The 18,368-nt window shown below is 49.2% G+C and overlaps 1 protein-coding gene across 6 annotated transcripts in view; it reads right to left on the reverse strand.

Annotated features, from left to right (window-relative positions):
- Nucleotides 1-18,368, reverse strand: part of INSC (INSC spindle orientation adaptor protein) — a 279,978-nt gene that overhangs the window by 141,548 nt on the left and 120,062 nt on the right. For 5 of the 6 annotated variants that reach the window (XM_069738644.1, XM_069738642.1, XM_069738641.1 and 2 more), the window contains one exon: nucleotides 9,577-9,922. In XM_069738644.1, coding sequence (XP_069594745.1) covers nucleotides 9,577-9,922 — 346 coding nt within the window. The remainder of the gene's footprint in view (nucleotides 1-9,576; nucleotides 9,923-18,368) is intronic. The other variant, XM_069738645.1, reaches the window with a different exon arrangement.

Here is an 18,368-nt window from a genome sequence, read left to right on the forward strand (position 1 = left end):
GCAACAAAATTAATAAAGGGGATGGGAGAACTACAATACCCAGATAGATTAGCGAAATTAGGATTATTTAGTCTAGAAAAAAGACGACTGAGGGGCGATCTAATAACCATGTATAAGTATATAAGGGGACAATACAAATATCTCGCTGAGGATCTGTTTATACCAAGGAAGGTGACGGGCACAAGGGGGCATTCTTTGCGTCTGGAGGAGAGAAGGTTTTTCCACCAACATAGAAGAGGATTCTTTACTGTTAGGGCAGTGAGAATCTGGAATTGCTTGCCTGAGGAGGTGGTGATGGCGAACTCAGTCGAGGGGTTCAAGAGAGGCCTTTATGTCTTCCTGGAGCAGAACAATATTGTATCATACAATTATTAGGTTCTGTAGAAGGACGTAGATCTGGGTATTTATTATGATGGAATATAGGCTGAACTGGATGGACAAATGTCTTTTTTCGGCCTTACTAACTATGTTACTATGTTACTATGTAAAATATACAGGATTTTGTTGTACATGCTCCTATGTCTGAACCTAGAATTCCTGTCCCAGAGTTTTTTTCTGGAGATAGATCTCGTTTTCTGAATTTTAGGAACAATTGCAAGTTGTTTCTTTCTTTGAAATCTCGCTCCTCTGGAGACCCTGCTCAGCAAGTCAAGATAATTATATCTTTCCTGCGGGGTGACCCTCAGGATTGGGCATTTGCGTTGGCACCAGGGGACCCTGCGTTGCTTAATGCAGATGCGTTTTTTCTGGCATTGGGTTTGCTCTATGAGGAACCTAACCAAGAGATTCAGGCTGAAAAAGCTTTGTTGGCCCTCTTTCAGGGGCAAGATGAAGCAGAAATTTATTGTCAAAAATTTCGGAAGTGGTCGGTACTTACTCAGTGGAATGAGTGCGCTCTGGCTGCAAAGTTTAGAGATGGCCTTTCTGAGGCCATTAAAGATGTTATGGTGGGGTTCCCTGCGCCTGCTGGTCTGAATGAGTCTATGACTATGGCTGTTCAGATTGATCGGCGTTTACGGGAGCGCAAACCTGTGCATCATTTGGCGGTGTCGTCTGAACCGTCACCTGAGATAATGCAATGTGATAGAATTCAGTCCAGAAGTGAACGGCAAAAGTATAGGCGGAAAAAAGGGTTGTGCTTTTATTGTGGTGATTCAGCTCATGTTATATCAGCATGCTCTAAACGCACAAAAAAGGTTGATAAGTCTGTTGCCATTAGTACTTTACAGTCTAAGTTCATTCTGTCTGTGACTCTGATTTGTTCATTATCATCCATTTCCGTCGATGCCTATGTGGATTCAGGCGCTGCCCTGAGTCTTATGGATTGGTCATTTGCCAATCGCTGTGGGTTTAGTTTGGAGCCTCTGGAAGTCCCTATTCCTTTGAAGGGAATTGACTCTACACCTTTGGCTATGAATAAACCTCAGTACTGGACACAAGTGACCATGCGTATGACTCCCGTTCATCAGGAGGTGATTCGCTTCCTGGTACTGTATAATTTGCATGATGTTCTAGTACTTGGTCTGCCATGGTTACAAACTCATAATCCAGTCCTTGACTGGAAATCAGTGTCTGTGTTAAGCTGGGGTTGTCAGGGGGTTCATGATGATGCACCTCCGATTTCTATCGCTTCATCTACTCCTTCTGAGATTCCTGTGTTTTTGTCTGACTATCGGGATGTTTTTGAGGAGCCTAAGCTCAGTTCGCTTCCTCCTCACAGGGATTGCGATTGTGCTATAAATTTAATTCCGGGCAGTAAATTTCCTAAAGGTCGTTTGTTCAATCTGTCAGTGCCAGAGCATACTGCTATGCGGGATTATGTTAAGGAGTCCTTGGAAAAGGGACATATCCGTCCATCTTTGTCCCCTTTGGGAGCAGGTTTTTTTTTCGTGGCCAAGAAAGATGGTTCCTTGAGGCCTTGTATAGATTATCGTCTTTTGAATAAGATTACCGTAAAATATCAGTATCCTTTGCCATTGTTGACTGATTTGTTTGCTCGCATTAAGGGGGCTAAATGGTTCACTAAGATTGATCTTCGGGGTGCGTATAATCTTATACGAATAAAGCAAGGTGATGAGTGGAAAACCGCATTTAATACGCCTGAGGGCCATTTTGAGTATTTGGTAATGCCTTTTGGACTTTCTAATGCTCCTTCAGTCTTCCAGTCCTTTATGCACGATATTTTCCGTGAATATCTGGATAAATTTATGATTGTGTATTTGGATGATATTTTGGTTTTTTCTGATGACTGGGAGTCTCATGTTCAGCAGGTCAGGAAGGTGTTTCAGGTCCTGCGGGCCAATTCCTTGTTTGTAAAAGGCTCAAAGTGTCTCTTTGGAGTCCAGAAGATTTCTTTCTTGGGGTATATTTTTTCCCCTTCTACTATTGAGATGGATCCCGTCAAGGTTCGGGCTATTTGTGACTGGACGCAGCCTGCATCTCTTAAGAGTCTGCAGAAGTTCTTGGGCTTTGCTAATTTCTATCGTCGTTTTATAACTAATTTTTCTAGTGTTGTTAAGCCTTTGACGGATTTGACTAAGAAGGGTGCTGATGTTGCTAATTGGTCTCCTGCGGCTGTGGAGGCCTTTCAGGAACTTAAGCGCCGGTTTTCTTCTGCTCCTGTGTTGCGTCAGCCAGATGTTTCGCTCCCTTTTCAGGTTGAGGTTGATGCTTCCGAGATTGGAGCGGGGGCGGTTTTGTCACAGAGAAGCTCCGATGGCTCAGTGATGAAGCCATGCGCGTTTTTTTCTAGAAAGTTTTCGCCGGCTGAGCGGAATTATGATGTTGGTAATCGGGAACTTTTGGCCATGAAGTGGGCATTTGAGGAGTGGCGTCATTGGCTAGAGGGTGCTAGACATCGTGTGGTGGTCTTGACTGATCACAAAAATTTGATTTACCTTGAGTCTGCCAGGCGTCTGAATCCTAGACAGGCTCGTTGGTCACTGTTTTTCTCTCGTTTCAATTTTGTGGTTTCATACCTGCCAGGTTCAAAGAATGTGAAGGCGGATGCTCTTTCTAGGAGTTTTGTGCCTGACTCCCTTGGAAATTCTGAGCCCTCTGGTATCCTTAGGGATGGGGTGATTTTGTCTGCTGTCTCCCCAGACTTGCGACGTGCTTTGCAGGAGTTTCAGGTGACTAAACCTGATCGTTGTCTGCCTGAGAGACTGTTTGTTCCGGATAATTGGACCAGTAGAGTCATCTCCGAGGTCCATTCTTCTGCGTTGGCAGGTCATCCTGGAATATTTGGTACTAGAGACTTGGTGGCCAGGTCTTTTTGGTGGCCTTCCTTGTCGAGGGATGTGCGTTCTTTTGTGCAGTCTTGTGAGGTTTGTGCTCGGGCTAAGCCTTGCTGTTCTCGGGCCAGTGGATTGTTGTCACCTTTGCCTATCCCGAAGAGGCCTTGGACGCACATTTCCATGGACTTTATTTCGGATCTCCCTGTCTCTCAAAAAATGTCCGTCATCTGGGTTGTGTGTGATCGCTTTTCTAAAATGGTTCATCTGGTACCCTTGCCTAAGTTGCATTCCTCCTCTGAGTTGGTCCCTCTGTTTTTTCAGAATGTGGTTCGTTTGCATGGGATTCCTGAGAACATCGTTTCTGACAGGGGATCCCAGTTTGTGTCTAGATTTTGGCGGACTTTCTGTGCTAAGATGGGCATTGATTTGTCCTTTTCGTCTGCATTCCATCCTCAGACGAATGGCCAGACTGAACGAACTAATCAGACCTTGGAAACTTATTTAAGGTGTTTTGTTTCTGCTGATCAGGATGACTGGGTTACCTTTTTGCCGCTGGCCGAGTTTGCGCTTAATAATCGGGCTAGTTCTGCTACCTTGGTTTCTCCTTTCTTTTGTAATTCGGGGTTTCATCCTCGTTTTTCCTCTGGTCAGGTGGAACCTTCTGATTGTCCTGGAGTGGACATGGTGGTGGATAGGTTGCATCGGATTTGGAGTCATGTGGTGGACAATTTGAGGTTGTCCCAGGAGAAGGCTCAGCAGTTTGCTAATCGCCGTCGCCGCGTGGGTCCTCGACTTCTTGTTGGTGACTTGGTGTGGTTGTCTTCTCGTTTTGTTCCTATGAAGGTCTCTTCTCCTAAGTTCAAGCCTCGGTTCATCGGTCCCTATAGGATCTTGGAAATTCTTAACCCTGTGTCGTTTCGTTTGGATCTCCCGGCATCGTTTGCTATTCATAATGTGTTTCATCGGTCGTTGTTGCGGAAGTATGAGGTACCTGTTGTTCCTTCTCTTGAGCCTCCTGCTCCAGTGCTGGTGGAGGGAGAATTGGAGTATGTTGTGGAGAAGATCTTGGATTCTCGTGTTTCCAGACGGAAACTCCAGTATTTGGTCAAGTGGAAGGGTTATGGTCAGGAGGATAATTCTTGGGTGGTTGCCTCGGATGTTCATGCTGATGATTTGGTTCGCGCTTTTCATAGGGCTCATCCTGGTCGCCCTGGTGGTTCTCGTGAGGGTTCGGTGACCCCTCCTCAAGGGGGGGGGTACTGTTGTGAGTTCTGTTTTTGGGCTCCCTCTGGTGGTTACTGATGGTACTGGGTGACTTGTCTTTCCTGGGTTTCTGGGTTCCACCTGTTCCATCAGCATATGGGAGTTTCCTATTTAACCTGGCTTTGCTGGCATTTCCTCGCCGGTTATCAATGTATCCAGTGTGTCTTGTTACCTCTGCTCCCTGCTCCTAGAACCTTCTGGACAAGCTAAGTTTGGATTTTCCTGTTTTGTGTTTTGCTTAATTTGGTTTTTAGTCCAGCCTGCAGATATGTGATTCTCTGCTGCTGGTTGCTCTAGTGGGCTGAAATTGCTTTTCATGTACCATGATTTGGCACATGAGTTCAAGTAATTTCAGGATGGTTTTTTGAAGGGTTTTTCGCTGACCGCGCAGTTCACTTTTGTATCCTCTACTATCTAGCTTTAGCGGGCCTCATTTTGCTGAAACTGTTTTCATACTACGTATGTGCTTTCCTCTCATTTCACCGTCATTATATGTGGGGGGCTGCTATTTGCTGTGGGGTATTTCTCTGGAGGCAAGAGAGGTCTGTGTTTCTTCTGATAGGGGAAGTTAGATCTTCGGCTGGAGCGAGACGTCTAGGATCATCGTAGGCACGTTCCCCGGCTACTTTTATTTGTGTGTTAGGTTCAGGGTCGCGGTCAGCTCAGGTTCCATCGCCCTAGAGCTTGTTTGTATCTGTGCTTGTCCTTTTTGTGATCCCCTGCCATTGGGATCATGACAGAGGTGGAGCAGAGGAGAGGACAAGAGGAGGAGCAGAGGAGAGGACAAGAGGAGGAGCAGAGGAGAGGCAGAGAGGTGGAGCAGAGGAGAGGACAAGAGGAGGAGCAGAGGAGAGGACAAGAGGAGGAGCAGAGGAGAGGCAGAGAGGTGGAGCAGAGGAGAGGACAAGAGGAGGAGCAGAGGAGAGGACAAGAGGAGGAGCAGAGGAGAGGCAGAGAGGTGGAGCAGAGGAGAGGACAAGAGGAGGAGCAGAGGAGAGGACAAGAGGAGAAGCAGAGGAGAGGACAAGAGGTGGCAGAGGAGAGGACAAGAGGAGGAGCAGAGAGGTGGAGCAGAGGAGAGGACAAGAGGAGGAGCAGAGGAGAGGCAGAGAGGTGGAGCAGAGGAGAGGACAAGAGGAGGAGCAGAGGAGAGGCAGAGAGGTGGAGCAGAGGAGAGGACAAGAGGAGGAGCAGAGGAGAGGCAGAGAGGTGGAGCAGAGGAGAGGCAGAGAGGTGGAGCAGAGGAGAGGACAAGAGGTGGAGCAGAGGAGAGGACAAGAGGAGGAGCAGAAGAGAGTCAGAGAGGTGGAGCAGAGGAGAGGCCGAGAGGTGGAGCAGAGGAGAGGACAAGAGGTGGAGCAGAGGAGAGGACAAGAGGAGGAGCAGAGGAGAGGACAAGAGGAGAAGCAGAGGAGAGGACAAGAGGTGGAGCAGAGGAGAGGACAAGAGGAGGAGCAGAGGAGAGGCAGAGAGGTGGAGCAGAGGAGAGGACAAGAGGAGGAGCAGAGGAGAGGTCAAGAGGAGGAGCAGAGGAGAGGACAAGAGGAGGAGCAGAGGAGAGGCAGAGAGGTGGAGCAGAGGAGAGGACAAGAGGAGGAGCAGAGGAGAGGACAAGAGGAGGAGCAGATGAGAGGACAAGAGGAGGAGCAGAGGAGAGGCAGAGAGGTGGAGCAGAGGAGAGGACAAGAGGAGGAGCAGAGGAGAGGACAAGAGGAGAAGCAGAGGAGAGGACAAGAGGAGAAGCAGAGGAGAGTAGTAGTGGAGGGGAGGAGGATCGGCAGAGAGGAAGAAAGGAGAAGGGGAGAGGAAGTGGAGAAGGGAAGAGGCGGAGAGGAGAAAAGGAGCAGAGGAGAGGAGGAACAAAGGAGAGGTGGAGCGGCGGAGAGGAAGCAAGGAGATGGGAGGAGGAGCAGAGGAGAGAAGGAATGGAGGATGAGCAGAGGAGAAAAAGGAGCAGAGGAGAAGCAGAGAAGAAGAGGAGCAGGGGAGAAAAAGGAGCAGAGAAAAAGGAGCAGGGGAGAAAAAGGAGCAGAGGAGAGGGGGAGTGGTAGAGAGGAAGAGAGGAGATGAGCAGAAGAAAAGGAGCAGAGGAGAGAAGGAACAGAGGAGAGGAGGAGCGGAGGAGACGAAAAGAAGAGGAGGAGACGAAAAGAATAGGAGGAAAGGAGGAGTAGAAGAGGAGAGGAAGAGTGAAAGAGAAGAACAATTGAGGCGGAGCAGAAGAGTAGCGGACTGGAGGAGATGAGAAGAAGAGAGAAGTTGAAAAGTGGAGGAGAGGAGGAACAGATAAGAGGAGCAGAGGAGGAAAGGAAGAGCTGAGGAGAGCAATTGAGATGAAGGAGAAGAGAGGAGAGGGCAATTGATGTAGCAGAGGAGAGGACAAGAATAGGATCAAAGGAGTGGGGGAGAGAAATAGAGGCAGACAGAAGAGAGAAGTAGTGGAGGGGAGGAGAGGAGGAGCACCAGAGAAGAAGAGAGGAGCAGAGGAGAAAAGAAGCAGAGGAGAGGAAGAGAAGAGTAGAGGGAGAACAGAGGAGAGAAGAAGTGGAGGAGAGGAAGAAAGCAGAGAAAGAGGTTAATAGCATGGGCAGAGAGGAGGAGCAGAAAATTAGCAGCGGAGAGGAGGAACAAAGGAGAGGGGGCACAAACTATAGGGGGACAGGATAGAAGGAGTGGAGGAGAGGAGTAGAGGGGTAACAGAGGAGAAAAGAAGTGGAGGCAAGGAAGAGAGGAGCAGAGGATAGGCAGAGAGGAGGAGCAGAAAAGGAGCAGAGGAGGAGGAACAAAGGAGAGGGGGAACAGGAGAGAAGAAGTGGAGGAGGGGACGAGAGCAGTGGAGGAGAGGAAGAGAGGACAGAATGACCATAGGAGAGGAAGAGCCGAGGAGAGGAAGAGCAGATGAGAAAAGGAGAGGAAGAGTGAAAAACAGGAGAAGAGGAATAGAGGTGGAGCAGAAGAGAAGTGCAGAAGGGAGGAGAAGATAAAAAGTGGAAGAGAGGAGCAGTGGAGAGAAGGAGTGGAGTAGAGGAATAGAGGCGGAGTGGAAGAGAGGAGAGGAGAGAAGGAGTGGAGTAGAGGAATAGAGGCGGTGTGGAAGAGAGGAGAGGAGAGAAGGAGTGGAGTAGAGGAATAGAGGCGGTGTGGAAGAGAGGAGAGGAGAGAAGGAGTGGAGTAGAGGAATAGAGGCGGTGTGGAAGAGAAGACGAGGGGATCTGAGAACATGAGAAGCGGAGGGGACGAGAGAAGATGAAACCGGAGGACAGGAGTAGGACCTCCACACATCTTCAGTGTTAAAGACTTGTTTCAAAATAACTATGATAGGGGCTCTGTGACCCCGTGCTGAATGGGGGGGAGGTGCGTATGCTCGGCTTCTCCGACTCTCCTATTGACAATGAATGTAGTAGGGGTCGAGCATGTGCAGCTCTGCTCCATTCAGAATAAGATCACATATCCTACGGGTTGGGTGGAACTTGGGTTTTTTTTTGGAACAACCCTTTCGCTGATTCTCTGAAGTTCTGTTCTGACGCCTCACTGACATCTCAATGGACACGAGCAGCGCAGTCTTGATCATGGTGAGGACGGATGCGGTGATAGAACAAGGCTCCTCATTGCTGGATTGTCATGGACGAGGTTGGACACCTCCGCACTGACACTGCAGGAGGCAAGTGCACACAGTGTCCGTGCAGGAGCGCTCTCATCCCTCTCTTCTGTGTGTAGCCTCCGCTCGCTGCACACACGATCCCCAGTTATGATTAAGAACCCATGCACGAGGGTATGAAATGCATTACAGTCTACAGGCATGTTATTATTTTTTTACATTTTTGTATTGTTGTATTTTAACGAATCTAATAATTAGCATTTTTTATTGGACCTTAGTTTGAGAGCAGGACACATACTTTTCACTGCAGGAACACAGAGGAACGAGAGAACGCCTGCAATGACACTGGGTGTGTGCTCGGCTCCTGCAGTGTCAGTGCAGGGTCAGGCACTCAGTTCAGTCAGTGCTCGCTTTTTGCATGCACTGTTAATCCAGCTAAAAGTAGGTGCCGGCCTCCTGCGGATCGAGGGGCGGAGCGGAGCCCGAAGGGGCGGGACACTGAGGGGTGGGGCACTGAGGGGCGGGGCAGAGCACTAAGGGGCAGGGCGGAGCTCCGAGGAGCCTTCATCTGCAATTAATTAAGAACATTGTTTCTGTCCAACTAAAGAAATGATAGTTCGGTGAGTAGTGTAGGGGCTGACTCGCTATTGGGGGACCCAGCCTGACAGAAGACAAATGATTTTTCTGTTAGTGGTTACTTTTAGTTACAAACGTATCTTCAGTCTGCAACGTCTATTCCTCCATTAATCTTCGCCCCAATGTACAATGTGCGGCCGGCTCCTAGCAATGCATAGAATTTGGCATGTCACTTCTGTCTGTCCGTCACCAGCTCCTCAGTATCAGCACAGCTTCATTCCTGCACTCATTTTCTGGCTGCCTTCATGCCTATCTACAGGCGGAGTGAACTGCACTTCCCAATCACATAAATGCTTTACCCCTCTCCTCTATAAGTTCCCACAGTTCTGCCACCTCCAGCACTGAGCAGAGGTCGGAGACATCGGTGACAGATTCTGTGGACTCAGGGCTCGGAGAACGACTCAATAAAAACTATTTGGAAAGTTGTTTAGTTTTACATTTAGGAAACAAACCAGAAAAATATCAGCGTTGAACTCCCCATAGTCAGAGACATGTAGCACAAATAGCCCTAGACAAAACATAACCAGGGACACGAGCCGTTGGGTGAAACCAGTGAGAACCATCACCGGACAAGTAGAGACCGCTCAAGGCCCAGTGACTGGTGTACAGGGAATGATGTGGACCGGACCCCTGGAGACAGCGTTTGGCCGCTGGAGTGGTCACCGGACCCTGTAAACCCTACACAGGGTTGTGTGGAGCTATTGACCCCTGCGGTACACTAAGACACCATGCAGGTGCACTATACGGAGCAGCCACCGGCAGTGGCACCTCTCATGCTGACATGGTAGTGACAGGCGCTGCCGCTGCGCACCCCTCTGATGGTCTGGACACTGTGCATCTTACCTCCTGCATCTGTGCTGTTGATGTTCTGGAGAACGCATTGTACTCCTTGATCATGGAGCCCACATGGCAGCTGGTTCTGATGCTCATACAATGGATCCGCTTCCAGCGGTTCTTCTCCAGCTTCTGCACTATCTTGGTGAGCTCAGTGCTGATGATCCAGGCTCTCCGCAGCAGCATCTCCAGGCTGCTCTGGTTGCCGTCCTGTGAGGAGAACATCAGGTCCGTCTGCGAGTCGTCATCCACACTGATGGGTTTGGACTGGAGGATGCACATACACTCACACTCCGTCATCAGCAGGAGGTCGTCCATCCATCGCTGCACCGAGTCCACCTGCATCAGGTTCATCCTGCAATAGATGGCACAGGCCACGTCACAATAGGAGCCATCGAGGCCATGAACCTACAAGAAACACTCAGCCATCGAGGCCATGAACCTACAGGAAACACTCAGCCATCGAGGCCATGAACCTACAGGAAACACTCAGCCATCGAGGACATGAACCTACGGGAAACACTCAGCCATCGAGGCCATGAACCTACAGGAAACACTCAGCCATCGAGGACATGAACCTACAAGAAACACTCAGCCATCGAGGACATGAACCTACAGGAAACACTCAGCCATCTAGGCCATAAACCTACAGGAAACACTCAGCCATCGAGGCCATAAACCTACGGGAAACACTCAGCCATCGAGGCCATGAACCTACAGGAAACACTCAGCCATCGAGGCCATGAACCTACAGGAAACACTCAGCCATCGAGGCCATGAACCTACAGGAAACACTCAGCCATCGAGGCCATGAACCTATAGGAAACACTCAGCCATCGAGGACATAAACCTACAGGAAACACTCAGCCATCGAGGCCATAAACCTACAGGAAACACTCAGCCATCGAGGCCATAAACCTACAGGAAACACTCAGCCATCGAGGACATGAACCTACAGGAAACACTCAGCCATCGAGGACATGAACCTACAGGAAACACTCAGCCATCGAGGACATGAACCTACAGGAAACACTCAGCCATCGAGGCCATGAACCTACAAGAAACACTCAGCCATCGAGGAAATAAACCTACAGGAAACACTCAGCCATCGAGGACATGAACCTACAGGAAACACTCAGCCATCGAGGACATGAACCTACAGGAAACACTCAGCCATCGAGGCCATAAACCTACAGGAAACACTCAGCCATCGAGGCCATAAACCTACAGGAAACACTCAGCCATCGAGGACATGAACCTACAGGAAACACTCAGCCATCGAGGACATGAACCTACAGGAAACACTCAGCCATCGAGGACATGAACCTACAGGAAACACTCAGCCATCGAGGCCATAAACCTACAGGAAACACTCAGCCATCGAGGACATAAACCTACAGGAAACACTCAGCCATCGAGGCCATAAACCTACAGGAAACACTCAGCCATCGAGGCCATAAACCTACAGGAAACACTCAGCCATCGAGGACATGAACCTACAAGAAACACTCAGACATCGAGGCCATGAACCTACAGGAAACACTCAGCCATCGAGGCCATAAACCTACAGGAAACACTCAGCCATCGAGGCCATAAACCTACAGGAAACACTCAGCCATCGAGGACATGAACCTACAGGAAACTCTCAGCCATCGAGGACATGAACCTACAGGAAACACTCAGCCATCGAGGCCATGAACCTACAAGAAACACTCAGCCATCGAGGAAATAAACCTACAGGAAACACTCAGCCATCGAGGACATGAACCTACAGGAAACACTCAGCCATCGAGGACATGAACCTACAGGAAACACTCAGCCATCGAGGCCATGAACCTACAAGAAACACTCAGACATCGAGGCCATGAACCTATAGGAAACACTCAGCCATCGAGGACATGAACCTACAGGAAACACTCAGCCATCACCGGCAACAAGAGCAGGACACAACCAACTCCTGGTGACTCATTATGGAGGGTAGGATCATGGCTGAGACACCAATGTGTGGGGCTGACACAGAAAATCCCACCCTTTGGTGACGACAGTTGGGGTCTTGTGGCATCACTAACCGTCCTGATCCAACTAGGTGCAGGTCCAGCTGGCCGCAAGTGGAGGAGAGGGCCAATGGTGGAGCAGGGTGACAGGGCAGCTCCCAGCAATGGGCGTCAGGGCGGCTACAGGCAGTGGGAGTCAGGGAGGCTACCAAACAATGGGTGTCAGGGTTGCTACCAGGCACTGGGTGTCAGGGCTGCTACCAGGCACTGGGTGTCAGGGCTGCTACCAGGCACTGGGTGTCAGGGCTGCTACCAGGCACTGGGTGTCAGGGCTGCTACCAGGCACTGGGTGTCAGGGCTGCTACCAGGCACTGGGTGTCAGGGCTGCTACCAGGCACTGGGTGTCAGGGCTGCTACCAGGCACTGGGTGTCAGGGCTGCTACCAGGCAGTGGGTGTCAGGGCTGCTACCAGGCAGTGGGTGTCAGGGCTGCTACCAGGCACTGGGTGTCAGGGCTGCTACCAGGCACTGGGTGTCAGGGCTGCTACCAGGTACTGGGTGTCAGGGCTGCTACCAGGCACTGGGTGTCAGGGTTGCTACCAGGCACTGGGTGTCAGGGCTGCTACCAGGCAGTGGGTGTCAGGGCTGCTACCAGGCACTGGGTGTCAGGGCTGCTACCAGGCACTGGGTGTCAGGGCTGCTACCAGGCACTGGGTGTCAGGGCTGCTACCAGGCACTGGGTATCAGGGCTGCTACCAGGCACTGGGTGTCAGGGCTGCTACCAGGCACTGGGTGTCAGGGCTGCTACCAGGCACTGGGTGTCAGGGTTGCTACCAGGCACTGGGTGTCAGGGCTGCTACCAGGCAGTGGGTGTCAGGGCTGCTACCAGGCACTGGGTGTCAGGGCTGCTACCAGGCACTGGGTATCAGGGCTGCTACCAGGCAGTGGGTGTCAGGGCTGCTACCAGGCACTGGGTATCAGGGCTGCTACCAGGCACTGGGTGTCAGGGCTGCTACCAGGCACTGGGTATCAGGGCGGCTGCCAAGCACTGGGTGTCAGGGCTGCTACCAGGCAGTGGGTGTCAGGGCTGCTACCAGGCAGTGGGTATCAGGGCTGCTACCAGGCACTGGGTATCAGGGCTGCTACCAGCTAGTGGGAGTCAGGGTGCCCATCCCCCACAAAGCTGCCCCCAATCCATGACGAGCGCCCGTCCCCCACAAAGCTGCCCCCAGGGATCCATGAGACGAGCACCCCTCCCCCACAACGCTGCCCCCCAGGATCCATGAGACGAGCGCCACCTCCCAAACAAAGCAGCCCCCCTATCCATGAGATGAGAGCCCCTCCCTCACAAAGCTGCCCCCCGGGATCCATGAGACGAGCACCCCTCCCTCACAATGCTGCCCCCAGGATCCATGAGATGAGAGCGCCTCCCCCACAACGCTGCCCCCCAGGATCCATGAGAGGAGCGCCGCCTCCCAAACAAAGCAGCCCCCTTTCCATGAGATGAGCGCCCCTCCCTCACAACGCTGCCCCCCAGGATCCATGAAACGAGAGCCCCTCCCCCACAACGCTGCCCCCCAGGATCCATGAGATGAGCGCCCCTCCCCCACATCGCTATACCTTCACTTTAATTCTGCTTCTCCTCATCGTCTCTTCTCCGTTTTAATAAAAGTAATTAAATTCATTGATTTTAGTGTTCGGATATGGAGAATGTAGAATTTACTCAGCAGATACTGTGCGAATGTGCAACTGTGAGTCACCCGGAAAATTTATACTCCTGGAACGTGCGCTCAGCGCCTGATGATCTGATCAGTGATTCACCGAGTACACTGCAGCAAAAAGAGCACGAAAAGAGGGACGCAAATGTGCAGACACACGACACCGAGGTGTGGAGCCACCGGTAAACAGAGCAGTAATCACTATTCCCAATGTACTGTACATCCTGTATTATACTCCAGAGCTGCACTCACTATTCTGCTGGTGCAGTCACTGTGTACATACATTACATTACTGATCCTGAGTTATCTCCTGTATCATACTCCAGAGCTGCACTCACTATTCTGCTGGTGCAGTCACTGTGTACATACATTACATTACTGATCCGGAGTTACCTCCTGTATTATACCCCAGAGCTGCACTCACTATTCTGCTGGTGCAGTCACTGTGTACATACATTACATTACTGATCCGGAGTTACATCCTGTATTATACTCCAGAGCTGCGCTCACTATTCTGCTGGTGCAGTCACTGTGTACATACATTACATTACTGATCCTGAGTTACCTCCTGTATTATACTCCAGAGCTGCACTCACTATTCTGCTGGTGCAGTCACTGTGTACATACATTACATTACTGATCCTGAGTTACCTCCTGTATTATACCCCAGAGCTGCACTCACTATTCTGCTGGTGCAGTCACTGTGTACATACATTACATTACTGATCCTGAGTTACATCCTGTATTATACCCCAGAGCTGCACTCACTATTCTGCTGGTGCAGTCACTGTGTACATACATTACATTACTGATCCTGAGTTACATCCTGTATTATACCCCAGAGCTGCACTCACTATTCTGCTGGTGCAGTCACTGTGTACATACATACATTACTGATCCTGAGTTACATCCTGTATTATACTCCGGAGCTCCACTCACTATTCTGCTGGTGCAGTCACTGTGTACATACATTACTGATCCTGAGTTACATCCTCTATTATACCCCAGAGCTGCACTCACTATTCTGCTGGTGCAGTCACTGTGTACATACATTACTGATGCTGTACTGCTCATGATTTACATCCGGAATTAGAATGCAGAGCTGCACTCACTATTCTGCATATAGTGTTGTGGAAACCATTTAATTGAAGGGGGCAGTCATTGCTTCCTCAGTCACATGACTGTAGCCATTGAGATGTGAGATTCCAGCTATTTTGTATTTTTTTTCTTTGTTGTTCTTTATTATTATATTCTATAATTGTAGTAAGTGTTTATCTTACCTCAGAGCTGTATCACATCAACACTGCTAGTACTGCTATATAACATTATAAAGGCTGCAACTGCTTCATAGTAAGAGCATTGTGTCACCCCAGAGCTGGATCACATCTACACTGCTCTGTACTGTTATATAACATTATAAAGGCTGCAACTTCTTCCTAGTAAGTTAATTGTCTCCCCATAGAGCTGTATCACATCTACACTACTCAGTACTGCTATATAAGACTCCAAGGAATTGAGTAAACTGAAATCACCAAAGAAATAAAATGTGAAATTTTATGGATATAATTAAAGCATATAAAAATAGTTCAGAGGTCTGCATAGGTAACACAATTCATGATGATCAGACGAGGATTCGGATGGGAGCAAGTAGTAATGATAAGAAATAATAGTATATGAGGACAATGAAAAATAATGGGGACATGGGATTAAAGAATTGTGGAACATAAAAGGTGTATACAGACTATATGTAATAGGGAACAAAGCAGCTCGTCATAGAGTCAATGTTACATAAGGCAAAAAAAGCCGTAACCAGGTAAAGTAATTGGGCGGCACGGTGGCTCAGTGGTTAGCACTATATGGTGGCTCAGTGGTTAGCACTATAAGGTGGCTCAGTGGTTAGCACTATAAGGTGGCTCAGTGGTTAGCACTATACGGTGGCTCAGTGGTTAGCACCATAAGGTGGCTCAGTGGTTAGCACTATACGGTGGCTCAGTGGTTAGCACTATAAGGTGGCTCAGTGGATAGCACTATAAGGTGGCTCAGTGGATAGCACTATAAGTTGGCTCAGTGGATAGCACTATAAGGTGGCTCAGTGGATAGCACTATAAGGTGGCTCAGTGGTTAGCACTATAAGGTGGCTCAGTGGATAGCACTATAAGGTGGCTCAGTGGTTAGCACTATAAGGTGGCTCAGTGGATAGCACTATAAGGTGGCTCAGTGGATAGCACTATAAGGTGGCTCAGTGGTTAGCACTATAAGGTGGCTCAGTGGATAGCACTATAAGGTGGCTCAGTGGTTAGCACTATAAGGTGGCTCAGTGGATAGCACTATAAGGTGGCTCAGTGGATAGCACTATAAGGTGGCTCAGTGGTTAGCACTATAAGGTGGCTCAGTGGATAGCACTATAAGGTGGCTCAGTGGTTAGCACTATACGGTGGCTCAGTGGATAGCACTATAAGGTGGCTCAGTGGATAGCACTATAAGGTGGCTCAGTGGATAGCACTATAAGGTGGCTCAGTGGTTAGCACTGTTGCCTTACAGCACTGGGGTCCTGGGCTCAAACCCCACCAAGGACAACATCTGCAAAGAGTTTGTATGTTCTCTCCATGATTGCGTGGGTTTCCTCCGGGTTCTCCGGCTTCCTCCCACATTCCAAAGACATACTGATAGGGAATTTAGATTGTGAGCCCCATCGGGGACAGTGATGATAATGTGTGCAAACTGTAAAGCGCTGCGGAATATGTTAGCGCTATATAAAAATAAAGATTATTATTATTAATGCATTGTAAGACGTCAATGCTACAATGGTCATTAAAGTGTTAAATAATAAGCAGGTGTGATATTTGTCAGTATGTTCTTCACAGAAATTCCCAAACAAAGGTCCTACATATGAATATGGCAGCGAGCAGGATGCACAGCCATAGTGAACACAGCTCAGTCATGATAGAGGCCGGAGAGTGTTTTCATTGTGCCTCCTCGTGGTCATATACTATTATTTATCATTACTACTTGCTCCCATCCAGGTCCTCGCCTGACCCTCATGACTTGTCTCACTCATGGAGACCTCTGAACTCTTTAGATCTGTTTTTAATTATATTAATAAATGTAATGTTTTATTCATTTAGTGATTTCAGTTCCCTCAATTCCTTGGTGTCTAATGTTCTTAAGAGAACATCAGCCTGTACGATATATGGAGAAACTCTGTATTATGAGGTTGTTTCCAGACTTAAACACCTTTTCTGTGCTCGGTCTCATTTTTGATGGTTATAGAATACTAGATGGAAACCCGATTCTAACGCATCGGATATTCTAGAATATGTATGTCCACGTAGTATATTTCCCAGCCACGTAGTATATTTCCCAGCCACGTAGTACATTGCCCAGCCACGTAGTACATTGCCCAGCCACGTAGTACATTGCCCAGCCACGTAGTACATTGCCCAGCCACGTAGTACATTGCCCAGCCACGTAGTACATTGCCCAGTCACGTAGTACATTGCCCAGCCACGTAGTACATTGCCCAGCCACGTAGTACATTGCCCAGCCACGTAGTACATTGCCCAGCCACGTAGTACATTGCCCAGCCACGTAGTACATTGCCCAGCCACGTAGTACATTGCCCAGTCACGTAGTACATTGCCCAGCCACGTAGTACATTGCCCAGTCACGTAGTACATTGCCCAGCCACGTAGTAAATTGCCCAGCCACGTAGTAAATTGCCCAGCCACGTAGTAAATTGCCCAGCCACGTAGTACATTGCCCAGCCACGTAGTACATTGCCCAGCCACGTAGTACATTGCCCAGCCACGTAGTACATTGCCCAGCCACGTAGTACATTGCCCAGCCACGTAGTAAATTGCCCAGCCACGTAGTAAATTGCCCAGCCACGTAGTATATTGCCCAGCCACGTAGTAAATTGACCAGCCACGTAGTAAATTGCCCAGCCACGTAGTATATTGCCCAGTCACGTAGTATATTGCCCAGCCACGTAGTATATTGCCCAGTTATGTAGTATATCGCCCAGCCACGTAGTATATTGCCCAGCCACGTAGTATATCTTTGCTCAGTGGATGACTTCACAAACTCCCCTCTCCCGCTCTCTGACCACAACCTTCTTTCATTCTCTATCAAGAACTGCCATCCCGCTCAGGTCACCCCCACTTTCCACACCTATAGAAACATACAGGCCATTAACACCCAGAAACTTATGATGAACTTGCAGTCCTCATTGGCCCCTATTTCCTCCATCTCATGTCCTGATTCTGCATTGAAGCATTACAATGAAACCCTGCAAAGTGCTCTGGATGAAGCTGCTCCTCCTATACATAAAACAACTCGGCACAGACGGCAACAACCGTGGCACACGCTGCAAACACGTTTCCTGCAGCGGTGCTCCAGGTGCGCAGAACGTCTGTGGAGAAAATCTAATCTACCCGAAGATTTCATCCATTATAAGTTCATGCTAAAGACATACAATTCTGCCCTTCACCTCTCCAAACAAACCTACTTCAACACCCTCATCACCTCCCTGTCCAATAACCCTAAACGTCTTTTTGACACGTTCCAGTCCCTACTCAACCCAAGAGAGCAGGCCCCAACCACGGATCTCCGTGCTGACGATCTGGCCAATTACTTCAAAGAAAAAATTGACCACATTCGACAGGAAATCATCTCCCAATCTCTTCATACCATGCACTGTCCTCCCTCCCCCACTGCATCTAGTTCACTCTCTGACTTTGAAGCAGTTACAGAAGAAGAAGTAAGCAGGCTCCTTGCATCTTCTCGCCCGACCACTTGCACCAGTGACCCCATTCCGTCACATCTCCTCCAGTCCCTTTCCCCGGCTATCACCTCTCACCTAACAAAAATATTCAACCTTTCCCTCACTTCCGGTATTTTTCCCTCCTCATTTAAGCATGCCATCATACATCCATTACTTAAAAAACCATCCCTCGATCAAAACTGTGCCGCTAATTATAGACCTGTCTCTAATCTTCCCTTCATCTCTAAACTCCTCGAACGCCTGGTCCACTCCCGTCTTACCCGCTATCTCTCAGATAACTCTCTTCTCGACCCTCTTCAATCTGGCT

The sequence above is a fragment of the Ranitomeya imitator genome, chromosome 9 (genome assembly GCF_032444005.1).
Source record: "Ranitomeya imitator isolate aRanImi1 chromosome 9, aRanImi1.pri, whole genome shotgun sequence".
Classification (NCBI taxonomy): domain Eukaryota; kingdom Metazoa; phylum Chordata; class Amphibia; order Anura; family Dendrobatidae; genus Ranitomeya; species Ranitomeya imitator.